Source organism: Ursus arctos, unplaced genomic scaffold (genome assembly GCF_023065955.2).
Source record: "Ursus arctos isolate Adak ecotype North America unplaced genomic scaffold, UrsArc2.0 scaffold_26, whole genome shotgun sequence".
NCBI classification, from domain to species: Eukaryota; Metazoa; Chordata; class Mammalia; order Carnivora; family Ursidae; genus Ursus; species Ursus arctos.
The window spans coordinates 20572813-20593241 of NW_026622941.1; the positions used below are offsets into that span (position 1 = coordinate 20572813).

The window sequence follows — 20429 nt, forward strand, 5'->3', positions numbered from 1 at the left end:
TCATGCCCATAGGTAGAGAGCAGGTAGACAGACAGAAATGTGTTCCTTCATTCTTTAAGTCATTCATTCACTAATTCATTCTTCCATTCGACACATCTTTGTTGAACAATTTCTTGCCGGTAATACACCATCAGTGACTGAAGGAGCCACTGACAGCCTCTCTGTAAGGATACAATAAAATTGGGAGGGAAAGACTCACGTACTGTGAATAGTTAAGTAATAATAGAAGAGAATATAGGATCAGGTTGGCAAAAGAACTGACTAATGCAGACATGAAGTAATGGCGGAATACAAAAATAAGGGCCAAGTGGGGGACAGTCCTGGACCTGAGTTTTCTGGAAGGCGTAGAATTAACCTGGTCCGTGAACTCAGTTCACAGCCAGCATTTGTGAAGCACCCATTAATGAGGGCTGTGTCAGCCGTGCGTGGTGGAAAGTCCCAAAATGAACAGAACATGGGCTCTAACTGGCAAGGACTTTACAGACTAGTACAGGAGACAGACATCTACCTCATAATACAAGGCCCAAGTGAGTAAGAGCGGGAAGGGTCCCTGGAGGGCCAGGGAGGGACAAAGGAGAACAATAGGGACAGGGGACAGAGTTTTCAGAGCAGGCTTTCCTGGAGCTGGTGTTAAACCAGTTACGGGGTGGAATGCCTTTGAGGCACAAATACATGGAAGTGGAAAAAGTGCCGCCTAGGAGCCCTTAGAAGAATTGTTGGATTTAGCAGTTATTTATTGACTAGAGAGGAGGGGCAGAGAGAGAGAGAGAGAAGGAGGAAGAAGGGTGAAAAATCAGTGCCAGGGGAATCAACAGCGGAACAGCGAGAGGCAATTTGGATGAGGAAATGCATGTAAGTGATTTTGTCAGCTCCAAGGAAGTGAAAAAGCAAAGTGGGCGCGTCAGAGTTGGGGGAGGGGGTGCTGGAGATCCAGGATTTACTTTTGAAAAGGGGAAAGCTCAGGGGGCAGGGGTATTGGGGCAGTTAGCCTGCCGCAGGTCCCCAGCAACTGCTGTCATCAGGCAGACGCTCATTTCCACCGCGCTCCGGAAACCCCCTGAACTGGCTCCCCCCATGTTCTTGAACCTTTGCACTGGCCCCCAGGAAACACCGCCGCAGTCATCGGAGCTTCTTCTATGCAACCAATTACCTGGTGTCTAACAGACATTTCACACAGCACGGCCATAGCACAAGCCTTGATCCATAGCCCCCCACCCCTAAATCCCCCACTCAAATCATTCGGCTGTCAAGCCTTGCATCTGAATGCAAATGCTACCCACAGATACTCTGTTGATTAGCCAAAAATCTAGGCTTCATCTTCTATTTCTTTCTGTGTCTCACTCCTGCATTAATAGGTTAGCTGGCTCAGTATCCATATTATATCCTGAAATTGGCTGTCTCACCATTTCCTCTGCCACAACCACTGTCCACACGCTCCTCTTCTCTCACCGACGCCACTGGAATAGCCATGTATCCCTGCCTCAACCCTCGATTCCTGGGTCCATCCCCATCCACTGGTCATGCTGGGGAAAGTGGTCTGTCAGGACATCTCACTGCCCTGTGGAAAATCCCCCAGCTAGCACGAAATCTGAACTGCTCGCCGTGCCTCCAAGCCCAGGGAGCCCTCTCATCATTCGTGCTGGAACCACCACGTCAGGGTCCCCCGCCCAACGCCCCCCCCCCCAAGTAGCTCCGTGGGCACTGTCTCCCACACTACCTTATGGTACCTTCTCTATGGCACCCATTGGAGCCTGCCAGATCTCAAATGTTTCCTCTAAAAAAAAAAATTATGTATTTACCCCCACTACAATGTAAGTATCTTAAGAGAAGGGGCTCTTTCAAGTTCTTCATGTATCCCTACAGTCTAAGGCCTGGCACTAGAAGGTGCTCAAAAAATATTTTTGACTGACTAGTAATAATCCAGGAATTAAGACTCTAGGTTACACCCCTAGCTTATTGACCTTGAGCAATTTTCCATCAGAACTGGATTACAATGATCCCAAAGTTACCTACAAATCTGAAATTCTATAATATACAGTCCCATGTTAGTTCTTTCCATTTTGATGATCATTTCAGTCTCGCCAGAAGATGCTACAGTCTCCTGGGGTTTGCAGCCTTCACCACCAGTCATTGTCTTCTTCCCTTGCAGGCTCATCAGGTCTCCTCCTCTTACTCTGATGGCTTTGTCATTCTCTGCACGTCTACCTCAGGGAAAGTTAAGTGTGATTTTAGCTCCAACATGAAGATGAACACTTGACCAAGATCACACCTGATTGTCTCTCTGGAATACATTTTATTTGTAACAAATATGTTTATCTAGGCGATTTATGAAAATCTCATACTTCCTGAATAGTGATAGACCTGACACAGAAGACTCCAACAGATTCGTTGCTAGAAATAAGATTCACAATACACTGAAGTACAAAGCAAAGTGTTTGCTGAGTTAACTCAAGTTAACTCACTCAACCCATCGCTTTGGCAGCCTGGAGTTAGATACTACGGCGCAGACGTAAGCATATGATGTAGGTGTTCGGAAACGGCGTATTGTCTTTTAGGTAATAACCCTGAACTAAGTTCACTGCGATTTCATTACAATGTCTTCTAGGCTAGAGCTGCAGAATAATACTCATTACAGGAGACAGAGAAAGCAGAGATTGAATTAATCCTGGAAATGCTACTGGAAGAAAGAACACGTACTCAAAATATTGGAAAAAAATCAGGAACACTTCAAGGAAAATCATACTTTTCAGAAGTGGAAAATAAGAACTTTTGTAATTTGATTGACTTTATAAAAGATAAAGAAAATACTAGAATGCCATGCCAGTGTTACTTTAATGTGAAAGAGCACCTTTTCATTCTTTGTTTTCACCAACATACTGGGTTCTGATCGTGTGGTGTTATCTACCTATTGGGTGTTCCACCCCCAGTAAGATTATGTTTGTCATTGTTATGACAATGGAGAATATTTCTGCACAGACACCAGGGAATGTTGAAATAAAAATGTTTGTTTAGAGGTCATCATGTCCAAATAGGCAGAAAATAAATTCTTCTCAGACATGTGCTATTTTAGATAATCTCTCACTGCTTTTGTTGCACATTCATGCAGTTTATAGAAACCCACAGTAATATGCTCTCTCTGAACAGAAGTTATCTCCTCACCTTATGAATATCCTGAAAGCAGATATATAATTCAGCCATTTCAAAATCACATACTTCCTTTTATTAATAATTCTCTGCCATCACCAAATACAGTAATAACAGTCTCTCATACATGACACTTTTGACACATTCATGAAGTGTCCGTTTCTCACTGAAAGAAATATCTGCTTTTCATATTGGTAAAAAAAAAAAAAATATGTATTCCCCAAGTACTGCATCTCATAAAATGGAAAGTGGTTTGGTTTCTAATAAATATTTTATTTATTTATTTGAGAGAGAGACAGCGCGAGAGAGCCAGCATGAGTGGAGGGGAAGGGCAGAGAGAGAGGGAGAAGCAGGCTCCCCGAGGGGACCCCGGGAGCATGACCTGAGCCGAAGGCAGATGATTAACCCACTGAGCCACCCCGGTGCCCCTGGAAAGTGGTTTCTTTTCCCTTTTATATTAAAAGTAATCTTCAAAGTGTCTTGCTAGTTCGCTGTGTTTCATTTTCTCTGTGAATAGTTCATCAAATACTCTCCTCTGCTTTGCAGTGAAGTAGTTTATCCAATCACCCACCGCTCCTGGAAAAATTGGACGCATATCAGACAAGCACCAATTTAAATGTATAGTATTCACAAAAGAAATCTGTCAGATTTATGATAAAATGTGAGTGATTTCATTTCTTGGTGATAAGATGATGGGGGTTCTTCTTTTCTTTGTTTGCTTATTTCTTGCTTCTAATTTCCTCAGTAATGGCTGCATATTAAAAAGTTATTTCTTAAAAAGAAAAGAAGATTTAAGTATATAAAGGTCCTAGGTTCTACGATAGCAGGCAAAGAAATGTCTCACCTAAACTTAGTTAAAACATAAAAGCAGGGGGGCCTGGGTAGCTCAGTCGGTTAAGCCCCCAACTCTTGGTTTCGGTGCAGGTGGGCATCTCAGGGTCCTGAGATCAAATCCTGTTTGGAGCTTCGAGTGCAGAGTCTGCTTGGGGTTCTCTCTCCTCTCCCTGCCCTTCCCGCTTGTGCTCCCCCCCGAACTAAATAAATAAATCTCAAAACAACAACAACAACAACAACATAAGAGCAGACAAAGTGGACATAATGATGTCACTTATTTCCCTGCCTGCGCACCTGTGAAGTGAAGCAATCACTGTGCTGATAACATATCACAGGGCTGGGTAGTTGGTCTCTTTCTTCTTGATTCAAGTATAATTAACATACAGTGTTACAGTGATTTCAGGAGTACATTGCAATGATTCAGCAATTCAACTACGCAATGCTCATCATGGTAAGTGTACTCTTAATCCCTTTCACCTAGTTCATCTTAATTGGTCTCTTTGTAAAAAAATTTATTTTACAATATTGATAACAGAGAGTTGAAAATATTATCACTAAGTTACTTGTATGATATCCTCACCTTCAAAACAGGGTGTTTGGAGATTAAAGTCAGATCTATAGGTCACTCGGTACATCAGCCTTTCCTGATGGTACAAGTCACCCTCCGCCTTGGCCACAGCGCCCACTCCTCAGGACCACTCTTCTTGCCTCTATCACTCACACTATCCCAAACCCCAACCCTGGATCTTGCCCATCGTGGTCTTTTGTCACTTCTGGCCCTGGGCTTCATTCCTGGGGCTTAGGAGTCTGGATCCAGTTATATACCATCTTCTCGTAGTATGATGTCTACATTAACAACGAAGTTAGGGCAGGGGGGATGGAGTAAGACTGCTTGGATTCAAATCTTCACTCTACCAGCAACTAGTTGCATGACTTTGGACAAGTTATTCAGGTGCTTGGCATCTTAGTAAAATGTAAATAATATGAATACCACCCTCAAAAGTCTGCCGTTGAGTTTAAGATAAATCCAATAATGTGCCTGGCACATAGTAAGCACTCAGTAAATGCCGGCTATTCACACTCTATGGTTTTCCTGACTACACAGTAAATCCCTGTATGGATGTGATTTAATACATTTAACACTTTCTGATTAGAGGCCAATTAAGTGCATTTTAAGTTTTCAATGTCATGAGCAATATTGCCACATGCATCCTGTCTACATCTTTCCATAGTCCTGTAATCTCCCCCCTAAATTTTAGGGGCCCTGGGACCTCTGACACTTACGTGGACCACCTTGTATCTTTGCCTGCCGCCTTATCTCCATGGCCACCATCGTCAGTTTCTAGACTATCAGCTCCCTTTCTGACTTTAAAGCCAACTGCAGGCATAAATTCTCTGTAAAGTGAGGAATATCTCTTGCACCAAGGAGTTTGAATCATCCACTTCAGTAGTTTATTTGAAATGATTATTTTCAGAGGCTGGATCCTCACCCCCACCCCATCCAGCCAATCGAAGGAATAGAGTGAATAGACCCATCCTTGTGTTTAATTCTTCAGATAGTCCAAATTTAGCAATAGGCACTCATGCGGGCTAATATCAGGGAGGACGTTTTCACTGCTAACTTTCTGTGTTTTGTCAGGTCCTATATAAGGAAACCACTTTTAGATAGAATTTAAATTCATTAGACTTAATGTTGTTAGCTACGATTATATTGATAGGGTTTCACCTGGGGATGTTTGCTAGGGTCACCAGTACGGCAGGTCAACGACTACCTCTGTTCTCGTTAGAGTAAAATTTCTCAAGTTAGTGGGATAAGATGGGTGAAAACCGAGTATTTTGCTAATCAGATCTCAAAGGGCAGTGATAAAAGATATCAATAGTAGCACTGGATTCCATGAGGCATCAGAACTTTCGCATTTCTCATCAATCTCTTTACCATAATCCCTCTCAATCTCTGTTTCTCCTGTCTTTGCTTCTTTTACCTGCTTTCATGCACCCTTTTCCAAATTCTTTCTGTCTTCCCTGTATCCTCTCTCTCCCACTAATCCTAATCTTTTTCTTGACCCTCCCATGTCATCTTGCTCTTGTCCTCCATTTTCAAGCTTTGTGGAGCAGCGGTCCTCATTTGCTGCTTCCCTTCTTTCTCTCTCATCTCTTTAATCCACTCAATCTGCCTTCCATCACCACCACTACAGAAACCACCCTCAGAATTCATGAATGATAAATGGCCATGCTTGACTCTGGCTTTCTTCGTAATTCTGGCTGATTTCCTTTCTTGGCTTGTCTTAGCTATTTCATTCCCATTGATGTTAGGGTCTCTAGGGCTTCCCCTTCTAACCCTTTCTCTACTAGTCCATCCACCCACCCTGAAGAATTTTACCTAATTCCACAAACTGCCAATGGCTCCTAAACTGATTTCTGAGCTGAGATCAACCCAACAATTGGCTCCCTGCCACTGCCCAAGTTATGATCTTCCATGTTTTGTATCTGGACTATTCCAACAACTTCTCACTGGACTTTCTGCCTCTGGTTTCACCCTCTTCTAAACAACTTTCCACCTGACTCTATTATTTTCAGGTTCCTTCTTAAAACAGCAAATAGACCATGGGGAGAAAAAGACCCCTTCATAATGTGCATCAGAGCTTTTGGTCTCTGGCCCCAAATTTATTTATCTCCCTCATTCTGCTCCACACGTCATACCTGGCACAAGAGACTGGCACAAGAGACTACCTGCCCTTTCTAAAAGAAAACCCAATCTAATTCCATGGTGGTTCTGGGCTTTTCTTCTTGCTGTTAGCTCTTGCTGGCATGTATGTCCTTCCTGTCGTTTTCTGGTAAAATCTTGCTCATGCTTCCAGTCCCAGATACAATGTCATCTCCTCACCTACTTTGCTAGGAGAACTTTCTCTTTCCCTCACTCATATTGCTGTTCACATTTGCTCATTCTGCTAGTAGAGCTGTCATCACCTTGTATTACTGTCTACATTGTGATCTTCTGAAGGACAAGACTATTTTATTCAACTTTTGAATCTTAGTTCTCAGAAAATAGTTTATTACCAAATATTTGCCAAATTGAGTTCTTTCCTCCCTCCCTTTGCAATTATAAGAAAATAAAAAATGAACCACCAAAAAAGACAAAAAGTAATTTGCAAAGTTAAGGCACTATCTAATCCATATGAGTTAGTAAATATTTGCTTTGGGATAATTCTACTCACATGAGCCAAAAAATGGAAACAAAGGTGTGTTTTCTAGTAGGAAATCTGAGTATCTAATTGTAGACAATTTTGTCATTGTAATTTATGAAGAATTTGAAAAATGTTCAAATATTTTCCCCCCGGATCTGAACTAAAATTCTCATAGGTTTCAAAACCACTTTATATCCAGATGTACCCAAACTGCTTCTAAGTTAAATGTTAGCAAGTAGTAGAGAAGATTTATTTCCTTCTCTTTGGTTTTTCATGCAGGGAAGCGTCCCCAGATAACACTCCCAGCTTCTCTGTCTACCCCTTACTTCTGGGGGGCAAGTTATTTGGTGAGTTTGGGAAAGTGCACTATCCACACTCATCAGCTCCCTTCTCTCTTCTGAATTCAGAAAACATGTGTCACGTATCTCCCTCCACCATGCTTTCTGTGGGCTGCCTCACAGGGACAGGACTGCATTTGATTGTGACTAAGCAAGCACGTTCTGCAAAATTTAGGATAAGTTATTAGCAAACACACAAAGCTGCAGACCTGAGGCCCATTCTTCAAGGAGTTTTATCATCTCCATCTATTTGACACCTGTGTCTTTCTCTCAGTTGGTTCCTAACTGGGATTGGAAATCTCAATGTCTGGAAATAATGCGATTTAAGGAATTTGTTTAATAAACCTTCACTGAGGGATGACAACGAACAATCCATTGTGCAAGAGATAGGGCGCACGATGGTGAAATAAGAGATCTAAAATGGTAAAATGGAACTACTTCCAAATATAAGCCGCAGGCAAAGTACCACATCCCTTTCTGACTTACCTTTCCTGAACACCAGGTTCCTATTCGATGTGAGGGCACAGATGGTATGATTGGGGTCACAGTTTTCTTTGGCTGCATTATTTTTCATTTCACTGAACGACGTTTTCCGAGCAATCTTACTAATTTCACTGTCACTCACATTTATGCCGAGGAAAGTAGTTATTTTCTTGATGCTTTTCGAAAGATCCTGAGCAACCAGAAAAATTATTTTTAAAAAGTATAACTCATCAAAACACCAAGTTCATTCCCTCAACCCTGAAAACAGAATTTATTGATTTCCTGTTTTAAATTAATTTGACTTAAATTTTGATTGTTGAAATGTTAAGAAGGACTTACTCTCTTCATTTCTTCATAGAATATAATTAGAATGTTTTTATCATTTTTGTGCTCTTCCCAGCTTAAAACGTGATCAAACCAGGATCCATAGACAACTAGAAGGAAAGTGAATTGTGTTACTATTCAAGATCATAGCTTGGCTTCCCAGGGTTCTTCCCACTTCACCAAAGCAGGCAAAGTAAGGCACACACCTAGTAGACTCTGGAGTGAAGGGTTTTACTTAAGAATTGTTGAATCATGATAGTGTACACCTGAAACTAATCTAACGTTGTATGTTAAGTATACTGGGTTTAAAACGAAGAAAAAAAAAAGAAAATGTTAATTACATATATTACTACCATGTCATTCATAAGCTATGAGAAACTTATAATTAGGTTTAATAAAACTCAATAATTCAAAATTAAATAATATCTTAATATTTTTAAAAAAGAGTTTTCCTTAGAAGAACTCAATTTTAAAACACTACTTCTTTCAACTAAATACGATATTGTGAAATGAAGCTGGATGGCTATATCTTTTAATAAGGCTGTGTTGTTTGTCTCTTATTTTGGTAAGCATCTTTTTATCATTATCAGAGTGACAGCAGAAATACAGAGATACACTTTCCCAATAATTGTGTTCTGATAACTACTTTGGATCTTGAGAGAAATAGAGAAACATTGAGAATTTATTATTTTCTTCCTGTAAAGGGACATGCTTTTTATAAGTTCTTAGCATAAAAAGTTTATAAACTTCCTCAAAAAAGGGGCGGGGAGGAGAAAAGAGAAAAGAATTCTATTCATTTATCTTAGTTCAAGGCTGAAAAATACAGTGTTAGGGCTTTACCGGTAGTTGATATTATCTCTTTGTTGTCTTATTAATTTGACAGATGTCAAAAATGTCCAGGGCTTGAAGTAAAATTATCATGCAAAATAAATTATCAACTGTGATGATAAAAAACAAAAAGCGAGCAATTTCTCGTACCACAAAAAGTTGACTAGCTTGACAATCTAAAGCATAAAACAGAGTAATTTAAAAATACTAGGTATACACCTTTCCATGCATCCTTATTATCCACAGATTTAATACTAGCTAATGCCCGAATTATAAAAAAGCCCCTCTACTCGCAATTTTCTGAAGTTCTGCTGAAATAAGCATTCATGAAGCCATTAGTGTCTGCCAGACGTTGTGCCATATAACTTTTAAACATTAAAGTTTTGAATACGTTGATATAGTTAACTCCTAGCTAACTGCGGTTGTCCCCGGCTTCGGCCCCTGGGGAAGCGAAGGGCAAGAAAATAACCGTAAGGCATTTGTAAAACAACTTCCGCGACTGCGGCGTAGCGTCACAGAGCCCGGGTGTGCAGCCCGTGGACCCACCGGGCTGTAAAGTAAGAGCAGGTGTTTGGAAGGGCTCCTATGTCTTCGTCTTCAGTTGCCAGCATTCTCACTGCCAGTTCAGTGACTTACATAATACTTTATCTTGGAATGGCCCAAATGACCGTATCGGTGATAAAGAGTTGACCTATGAACGGCGGGCCTATTTTCAGGTACAAACACATGGTAGGAAAGAGCACTGATTTTCTCTCGTAGGAATTTAGGCAGTGAACTAGTCTCTAGCGCCCAGACCACCCTCCACCTGCTTCACCACGTCCCCTGGGCGGCTGCAGCCCAGCCCAGCGCTGGTGGATATCATCACCGCCCAGAGTTGCTGATGGAATGGAAGCCCTGGATACTGTCAGGGAACCCAGGCTTCTGTGTCCCCCGAGGCTGGGTGGGGAAAGAGGCCCCATGTCACAGAGTCACAGCCTGTAGTTAGGTGTCATTGATTTGGCCCGTTATGGTTTCGCAGCAGGAAATGCATTCCAACATGTCCAAGTAGATTTAATAATAATCTTTTGGATCATAGTCTGATCATTTGAGAGCCAGGTATTCTATTATTAACTAATTAATTTGTACTTCGTCTTGTTCCAAAAAGACAGAAGAATCTAAAGAAATTGGCTGCCTGGGTCTTTCTTACCCATGTAGAGAATTATACTTCGGGTTAATTTTTTTAATCGGAATCTTCATTGTCCAGACCTATGGCCTTAAGAAAATATAGCTTCCAAACAGAGACTTAAAATCTTTCTTTCCTGGGAAATGCTTTTCTTTGCATCCTTCACTTAATGACAGAATTTTCTACCACCTCCTGGATGGCCCCCCTCTGTTATCCAGAATTACTTGTTCCCCCTGAAATGCCCTAAACAGAAGTTGCTCTTTCTCAACGAACCCATGTGTCTTAGGGTCCGGACTGTGCACCAGCAATCTCACTGCTTCCTATCAACTTCCAGAACTCCTCCCTATGAGATAATCTAGGCTCGTGTCCTTTGACTATATCTCTCTTCCTAGCCTAATCTCTGTCAGAAATGGACTTTCTGATCTGTGCCCTGCAGTCACGGAAGACTGATCTTAGAACACAACCTCCTGGGGCAGCTCAGGTCTTGCCGCCAACACTGTGATGGACAGCGTCTGCAAATACCCTCCTTCATTTTCTTCTTGTTGTTCATCTCCTCAACCATTTTCTGGACAAAGCCTTCAACTTCCTTGCTCCCTTACTGTTTATTTCAACCACTTGAAAAAACACTCAGTATTGAATCAAAACACTTTAACGTCTTTTCTTCTTGCCCAATGCTGCTGAGTTCTGCTGAAGAAACTTATACAACTTTATATTGACACCACTGCAAATTCATTTTTCCAGCCTTAAGGGTCCCAAGGTTGCCTGGCAAACCTATTCGCCCTGCATTAACACATGCTCCTATTCTCCATGTCAGCGAGTTCAAACTTCCCACACTTTCTGCAAACCCTCTGCCCCACTCCTATCCAGTTTCAACAAACACCTTAATTTCTAGAAAGCACTCTGATGATAGACAGTTGTGCAGAAATTCACCAAGATGAAGTGCCTAGGAAATACAGAGTTCTCATATAAGACTGGAGAGGGGTTAGCAGAAAAAAAAAGTATGACGCTTAAATATTAGTTCATTGAGATATTAATCTGTTGGGATATTGCCAGAACACAATTTATAGTTACTATTTAATCTGAAAACCTAAAGTGTATTTGTAAACTGTCTGAAAGGTAAATTAGATAATTAGACAAATGTGTAGCTATCTATATCTTTATGGTACGGTCTTCTCATATAATGTGTATGTATTTATGGTTTGGCAACGAGTACAGGATATCATGCGTCGGTTGTAAAATAATCTTTCTAGATAAATACCTACTTGTAACCTTTCCACCCTAAAGTGAAACTATTTAAAAGTCTTTGCCCGTCTTTAAAAGTCTATGTCCAATAGAATGAGTAGATTTCTACAGTAAATTTCTAGTCATGACTTCATTTGAACATCTAAATAGTCCTACAAAATCCAAGTCTGGGCCTCAGAATGGTTAAGCAATTTGTCCACAGTCACACAGGGAATAAATTACAGTTAAGACTTGATCCTGCTTCTGTCTCCATAGCCTGTTTTTCTACTAGATCAAGTTGTCATTGCAAGACAAAGAATCTTCTCCTCAAAAAGTCACTGAAGAACATCCCTGAAATACAGGAATACCTTTGACAGGAGAACAAACAACCTTATCTTATAAACACTGTTACCACTCAAGTAAATTTTAAAAAGCTTTAGCGATTCACTGATTACTCCCAGTATCAGCAGGGTTTGTCCAGGCTAGATTGCTTGATTGTATAATACACAGCAGATCCCTTTGCAACTAAAAATCTATTAACACACCTAAGAAGGTATAGAAGAATCACCTGGAATAATTTTTCCAACTAATTGCCCTTCTCAGATACTCTGCTATGATGTCAGAAAATGGGGTGGTGGATGCCCTGTGACAGCTAGTTTGCTTCCCTGCATATGGACTGAGTTGCCCTTTTTGTAGCCACATTCATAGAAAAATAATCTCTAGAACAGGAGCACTAACAGGCCTGCTTTACCCTGCCCCTAGTCAGACTGTACCCAGAGGATGCTTTTTGTCTCCTGGGCACTGCAAAACAATAGAGATGTAGCCAAATGAGAGCTCATGCAGTAGTGAGAGGGGCAGTGAACCCCACTGTGTAATAATTGGAGACGAACGGGGCTTTTCTTTTCTTGAGGAAAAGCAGACTCAAGATCTGTTTTTTTTTTTTTTAATAATTTACATATTTAAACACAGTTCATTCCAAAAATGGAATTGAGGCAGAGTGAGGCATGCTAACCATCTTCAAATATTTAGAAGGCCATAGTGTGGAAGAGGAATTAGCGATCAGAGCAACAGTTTTCTTGCTGGGCGAGTTATGCCACTGTGCTAACAGCAAAGATTTGGGAGCTGACACCTAAATTTAAACCTTGGCTCCTTATGAGTTACTCAAGTTATTTGGCCTCCCAACGTCTGCATTTTCCTCACCTGTAAAATGAGGATGACATTTAGCTCGTGTGTTCTAGTGAGGATGATATGAGATCATGTTTGTATAGCACTTAGCTAAGTGTCTATAGCACATAGTAAGATTTTTTTTTTAACATCCTAGCGGTACTGAGATGGAATGTGTCATTTGGGGGCAGGAGTTGGGGGTGTGAACCTGTTGTCAAAGTTAAGAAGTTCAATTTTAGCTGGTACAATTCTTGGGAATGTTATAAAGACAGTCAAACTTCAGGTGGGGGATTTTAACCAGCTGACCTTTAATAGAATTGTCATTCCTGAAACTTTATGACTCCACTAAATGTTTGCAAAAGAGGAACTGAGATATTGTGAACATTAGCATATTCTTCCAGGGGGAATATGGCAAAAGAAAGAAACTCTGTTGCTAGCTAGTTTTCAGTATCCTCCTGTTAAGGTTATACTTGCTGTTGCCGCTCTGAAATTAACACGTAAAAGCTTAATCATTTGCAAGTGAAACAGTGAAACTCACAAGCAAGTCTACTTCTAACCCCAGGGAGAAAGAAGATCCCTCTTCTAAATTCTGCGTCATCTTGGTTCATTATTTCTGTTTAATGAAAGGCTTGGGAACTCAGGTTTGGGAACTGTTTTTCGTTTTTGTTTTTAAGTGCTCCAGATACCAGTAAGTCAGGAAAGAAGTAAAAAAATCAAAAGTCACGCATGGTTATGCAAGATCGATATGCACTGCACAGCTCAATCAAATAACATATGATTTTAGTATTTTCAGGAGAAATTGCTTTTTGTTCATCTTTATAAACCAAGTGTCAAGATGCTAATTCATTTCTTTTATTTGGGGAATTTTTTCCCCTTTTTTGGGGAGCGGGAGGGGGAGAATGTGTGTGTGTGTGTGTGTATGTGTGTTGTGTGTGTACCATTTGTTGGTGTTATCTTATTTTCCATTTAGGCATACCTAAGACATGTTTCAGGCTGCCTGTGCAGCTTTCAACTCTATCTTGCTCTACTCCAATCGATGCATAATTATTTCACTGACAAAACTGATGATATACGGAAAAAAAAAGTGATGCTTGATCAGAATTAATCTCTGTTTTAAAACATTGCAACCAGCTCAATAAGTAATTGCAAATCCGTACTACCCACAGGTGATAAGCAAGTCTGTGAAGAAGCAAAGTGAGAAAGAGTGGCTTAGAAGCAAAAAAAAAAAAAAAAAAAAAGAAAAGAAAAAAAGAAAAGAAATCTATTCAAATGTATTTCTGAAAGTAGGCCGTTAGGATCCAGTTAAACTTTTGGAAAATGCTTTCATTTGGAGGGGAACTGTATATGATGAATAGAAATCATTGTTATATTTACCATCTCCTCTTAGGAAAAGCTCGAAAAATGCAGCCCAGGTTTCAATGCCAGGGAGATTCGGGTTATCTCTGTAGTAGTGGAATAAAGAAACAGCCGTATCTTTTGGATTCCTAATGATGTAGATAATCTGTTAAAAAAAATCAATTTATTTTTAGATGGAAACAGCCTCCTCACAAAACGTGTTCTTAAAAAAAGCAACCGGACTTAACCTATACACTCCATGATTTTTTGGCATCTTACACAATTATTAAGCACAGACATAAGCCAGTGTCTCTCAAAAGTGAATGTGTGTAAGACTCCTTCGGGAATCTTGCTAAAATGCAGATTCTGATGTGGGGGGTCCAGGATGAGGCCTAGCGTTCTGCATTTCTAACAAGCTCCCAGGTGATGTTGGTACTGCCAGTCCACCGACCACACTTTTTCAATTTATGGCCCTATCTTCTCAGCAGTGGCTTTGAGAAACCGACCATACATTTGTAGGACAAGATTGCTTTCTTAATATAAAAAGCTAACATAATAAAATTTAAATAATTTTAATGTTCTAACACAGGACTTAAAATACACTAAGATTTCTTACAGTCTACCCTTATTTATAGGAGAAGGATGTTTTGGGATTTCATTTTCTACAATTAATTCTGCCACAGAGTAGGGAATCTGAGGCACCCTCCTAATTTACACAAACACTGTCCTTGCAATTGGATTCAATTCAGTACATTTTTGTTTAGTACCTACTACAGACCAGGCAGAGTGGAATGCTCCAGGTCTGAGAACTATGACGAGCAAGACAGAAATGTTACCAGCTCTCTCAAAACAGGTTAAGGGAACGCGGTGTCATGAAGGTTATAATAGGGACATACAGAGAGCAGTAAGAGCATATAAAAAACCTCAGAAAACCAGGTCGAGGAGCTGGACTGTCTTCGATCACAGTCAGTGTTGCACAAGGACCAGATGTTCTACTTGCTCTTAAATCGATAATCAGGTGGACACATTTCACGTAGGCAGGAAAGCGTTTGCCAAGTCATGCTGAATACATCACTATCTTTCTGTACTATGTTCATAGTCCAGGAGTTGTGTGTGCGACCCACATGAACAGCACCTGTTCTTCTTGAGAGATGTGTAAAGGCCACTGTGCACAGAAGTGAAGAGCCACCTTTACCCCCGCTCTGCCCCCATTATCCTCTCTTCATCTCAAGAGAAAATTATGGAGTAACTCAACACGTCAGGTTTTCTCTAACTGCTCTCCGCATCCTGAGCGGACTCATAGAACCGCGAGGCTCTGAAAGCAGTTTAAAAATCCATTCACTGTCTTAACAGAAAGGGATAAAGTGGCAGAATGTGAAGCCTTAGCCATCCAGTTGGAGTTTTTTGTCTGTTCCTTTTGGTAGACAGAAGCTTGCTTTAGGGCCTTTGGAGAATATCCAACGTTACATGTCGGCATCATCCAGTGGAAAAGACAGTGCAAACTACTAATACATTAATACGTACTTTGACAAGAGAGGTTAAAAGAAGGATTCTGTAATTATGGGTAGCAACATGGTAAGTAGACTTATTGTGGAGATCATTTCACAATATATACTAATATTGAGTCATTAAGTGGTACATCCGAAGTTAATACAATGTTGTATGTCAGTGATACTCACTAGACACACACATACAATATTCTAAGAAATACTAGGGGATGGTTGATATGAAGAGGAGGCAGAATAGTACTCTGAGAAAAAAATTAAATATTAACTAAATATGAAATGAGCTGAAAACAGACATTTCACTTAAGAGAGTTTGGAAATGGAAAAAGGCAGGAAGACAAAGATGAGGAAGAAAACATAGGAGGCTAAGTAGGGTTGAGGGCTGGTAGGGGAAGTTTGCAAGAGGAACTGATCTTCTGACATGTCCTGCTAGAGCAGGGAAGGTTCAAACAGCCCCTAAGCTCTGAGGGCAACAGAGGACAGGTCATCATCTTGGGAAACCAGGTGCAACCAGAGAGTTTCACTTCCCGTTAGGGTTGTACCTTAAGGCTCTGTCTTTACTGTGGTGGTTTTAAGAAGCCCCCTACCCTTTCTGAGCTTTAGTTTCCTTGCTGATGAAAGGAAAAACTTCTACTCTTGTTTTTGCTGTAATGTGTTTATAAAACATAGCTTAATCTTTGCCACATTGTATGCGATGGATACTATTGTTTCTGAGGAAAGCAAGGCTCAGAGAGCATCAGCAATTTTCCAAGGTCACACAGCTTGAGAGTGGCAGAGCAAGAACCCAAGCCCGGTTTTCTGGTCCTCCCAAGCCTTTGCCCTTAACCAACGAACTCACCTTGCATTGTTTTTGCTTGATATTCACTGGTAGCATGTTGTAGCTCAAATGTGTGGGAATAACTCTTCTCTTACAGTTCATTTTTAGCTCGTCAAATTTAGAAATGTCTCCCAACTCGATAGGAGACGTTAGACTAATTTGAGCATTGGGAATGTTCCCAATGACCTCTGCGATCCAGTGAGTGCCTGCACACAAAAATAAAACAAAACACATTTTTTTAAATTAAACTCTTAATGAAATAAATATAGAAAATTAGTATGAGGTTACAATAGCAAGGAGTGCATTAATTTTGTTATAAATATTATTATCTCTTGACGCCCATTGAAACCCGAGACACCCGTTGAAAGGCTAGCGACATTAATTCATTTTACAGGAAGACTCACACTTTAAAGGGCATGAAGGGACGGAGAACTCTCTAGGCTGTTTCCTCAGCTTGAAATACTCTTCTGTGCTACATTCACCTCTAGCACCCTCTCCAATTCACAAATACACAGATCTTCCTGTACACAGTACCCCCCCCCCCCCCCCGTCCTGCACTTTCATGTATCTTCCTCTTTTATAAACGGTCTTCTGAGTCTGCAATCCCCTGGCGTAACTGTTTACCCTCTCTGTCCCTCCCAGGTAGCACACACCCGAGTCCAGGTGCTGTTGCTTATATTTGTGTGCGACTCCCCATTTCCCCTGCAAGACAGCCACTGGATCTTATTTTTGTTTGTGTGCAAACACAGAGTAGTTGTGCAAACAAAGCACTTGAACAATGAGCAAATGTTCTATCCAAACAGCATAAAGATACAATCCTATGCTACCATGAAGTCTGGAAGGAATACATAAAGCAATTGTGGGTATGCGCCAGTGTTATAGACAACAAGAAACTGGAGCGGGCAAGGTAGAAGTTTGGATGGGGAGGGTGCTTTGCTGAGTTGAAAGCAATGTTCCTAAAAACTTTCAATCAGCCCTATTTCCTTTCCATTGATCTCATTTGTAATTCCAATTTGAAATTTGTTACAATATTCACTCATTTATAGCTGAATAAATATTTAAACAGTGCTCTCATTTGCATGATGTATTTTAAATTTAAGACTATTTTAGATTAAAATGCTCATAAGTCAACTCTTTGTAATATTCATATAAACATGACTAATATAGTAATGACATTTCTATTATTTTTCACAAGATGTATTGATTTATTCTGGTGAAGAAGAGAGAATAGAGTTTTGGGCTGTGTTCAGGGCACCTCCAGAGCTGGTGGGTGATATCAATTTGTAGGCATCAGTATGTGCAGTAGAAGCTTTATATACAGTTGTTTACATAAGGTATAAACTAGCCACCTGCTCAAAGAACCTTAAAAGTATCATAAATCACTTTCTAAACTAACATATCAACTTAGGGTAAGGTATATTTATTCAGAGAGCGAATAAATGAGGTTTATTTATTCACAGAGAATACCGAGGTATTCTGGAAGCAAACATTTAATTTCCATTTGCAACACCATTTTCCAATAAAAGAATTACATATGTGATTTATATTTATTCTCAAAAAACACCCTGGAATATCTGTGTGAACTCCATGTCTTCTAATGGGGAGGGCCTCTTGGGCCTGACTCACAATCAGATAAAGGGACTAAAATGCAAACGCAGTTTGAAGGGGCTAAGCACTTAGTTGCGGAATCATACTAGCAAGCATATGCCCACTTACACATGTCCACTCTTCCGGAAATCACAGCAGGCAGTTGGATAGTATATATCCCGCCCTCCTCTCGAAATTAAAAAGAATATATAATTAATTTAGATTATCCCCAGGATGACACTATTCATAATGGTCCTTTCATGAGTGTATAAGTATATGTGGAAATAAAGAAGAGTTTCATAAAGAAGAGTCCTTTAATGAGTATATAAGTATATGTGGAAATAAAGAGTTTGCATAAGAACACATAAAAGTGAACACTGAAGGGGCGCCTGGGTGGCTCAGTCGGTTAAGCATGTGCCTTCGGCTCAGGTCATGATCTCAGGGTCCTGGGATTGAGCCCTGCATTGGGCTCTCTGTCAGTAGGGAGTCTGCTTCTCCCTCTCCCTCTGCCCCTCCCCTCTGCTCCTGCTCTCTCTTTCTCTCAAATAAATAAAATCTTTTAAAAAATTGAACACTAAAAATATGTATGGTTTTATTATTAGCCCAGGAAAAAAATTATTCATTTATAAATCAATCATTAAGTGTGAATTGAACAAATACTGTTCATCGCCATGGCTGGTACAAGTACGAAGAGAACTTTATAATGTTACAGATATTATGCTTATTATGTATATCAGCATCTGTATACATTAATGAATAAAAGAGAAACAAGACTGTAGTAAAAGATCTAATTCCTCCAGTTGAATTTTCTTGAAACACAGTTTTCAGCTTTCTAATGTCAAACTTTTTCATTGAAATAAGCATTTACTTACTTAAATTTCCAGTAGATAAATTACAAAAAATAAATGTTTTGTAAAAATTGTTAGTATATTTCTATAGTGTAATATATTATATTATTATTATATTTCTGTACAGTAGAATATTATGTTATACTTATTTCTTATATTTCACACATTTTTAAATGCACTTATATATTTAAAAATACATTAAAATAAACTTTACCAGATTTTGGATAGGACACCAGAAACACATCATCTTCTCTCGCATTGAAAAAGTCCAGGGAATTTAGAAGTTCTTCTGAAGACATAGTAGAAAAGAGGATCCCCTTGAATTTGTGAAGAACACTTGACTGGTTCTGGAATGACATCTTTCATCAAATGAATCCAAAAGTATTTACTAAACACTAACTTTACACAAGGCACAGAACAAGTAATGTCCTTGATGTTAATCCTAGCTCAGTGGCAGGATAACCTTAGAATTACTAAGCTTGTGTTCCAGCTAGAGGAATATATATATATATATATATATATATATATATATATATATATATATACGTTTTGCAATTCTTTACAAGAGTAATTTTTAAACCATAACTAAGCCAAAGTCTACTGTGAAAATGACGTCATCTAGATTTTCTTGATAACACGTTACAAAATATTTCCTCCAACTTAACATTCAAAATAGTTTACATACAAGGCTATCAAGCTATCAGAATGTAATTATTATATGAGGGGACTAGAGTTAATCAAATCCTTTGGCCTTAATTAGAAAAGAATTAGTGGCTATAAGAGATTACGTCACTGTGTAAAGGAGTAGAAAAGTAGAACGTCTTGTTAATATTAACACATAGTAGAGGAAGTAGCCAATACGTATTGTGTTGCAAGAAGAGGAGAGAATGGAGTGAGAAATTTTTCTTAGAATTGGAAGATAGATCTGTGGCTAAAGATAAACATCATGGGAAATACTTTAAGAAAGATAACCAGGCGCCCCAACATGGGGCTCAGGAAACCCAAGCCAGAAAAGAGCTATCTTGAGCTTTGATGTATATGGGAAGTTTATGGTTGAATTAAGCAAATTCTTGTTTGAGTCATTCTTTGCTTTTCTCACTAATATTGATACATTCTGGATTTAATTGGCTATGGCAACAAAGCACCCAATAACTTCAGTGAACCACAGTTGAATCTTTTTGTTTGCTTGTCTAACCATCAAAAGAAATATATATCAATAAGGAAATGATCAGCATTTTAATAGAGCATAAAAAAGTAGAGGTCTACTGCGGGAGAAATAATTGAAGAAGAAAGATATTCAGATAGTGGCAGAAATGAAATTCAGAATAATCATATACATAGGAAATTCTAAGGAATCTGCAAACAATTAGAATAAACATGTAAATTGGTTCCTGGATTATGAAAACAAATTTTATTTCTACATTCTAGGAAAACCAACTGAAGAATAAGATTTGAAAAACTACTATTTACAATAATATGAAAAAAATCAAATGTCTAGAAATAAATCTAACAAAAGATGTGCAAGGCATTGAAAACCACAAAGTATTACTAGTTAAAGTAAACTAGTTAAAGAATTCCTAAGTAAAAGGAAACATATACCGTGTCCATGGGCCAGAAGACTCAATATTATTCAAATGTCAAAATTCTTCTTATT

General features: G+C 39.4%; 1 protein-coding gene and 1 long non-coding RNA gene across 3 annotated transcripts; one reads left to right on the plus strand and one right to left on the minus strand.

Annotated features, from left to right (window-relative positions):
- Positions 1 to 795: 795 nt before the first annotated feature.
- LOC130544872 (uncharacterized) lies at positions 796 to 3622 on the plus strand. 2 transcript variants are annotated; one of them, XR_008961556.1, is made up of 2 exons: positions 796 to 852; positions 2077 to 3622. It is a non-coding gene; the product is annotated as an uncharacterized LOC130544872 (long non-coding RNA). The 2 variants fall into 2 exon arrangements; XR_008961557.1 differs by having other exon boundaries at positions 2150 to 3622.
- LOC113257499 (sulfotransferase 6B1-like) lies at positions 3407 to 19156 on the minus strand. Its single transcript, XM_044385391.3, has 6 exons — positions 18990 to 19156; positions 16362 to 16546; positions 14058 to 14184; positions 8324 to 8418; positions 7988 to 8174; positions 3407 to 3720 (listed from the first exon to the last, which is right to left on the minus strand). Exons 1-6 carry the CDS (start codon positions 19132 to 19134, stop codon positions 3602 to 3604), a joined length of 858 nt encoding a protein of 285 aa, XP_044241326.3. The 5' UTR covers positions 19135 to 19156; the 3' UTR covers positions 3407 to 3601.
- Between the last annotated feature and the right edge of the window lie 1273 nt (positions 19157 to 20429).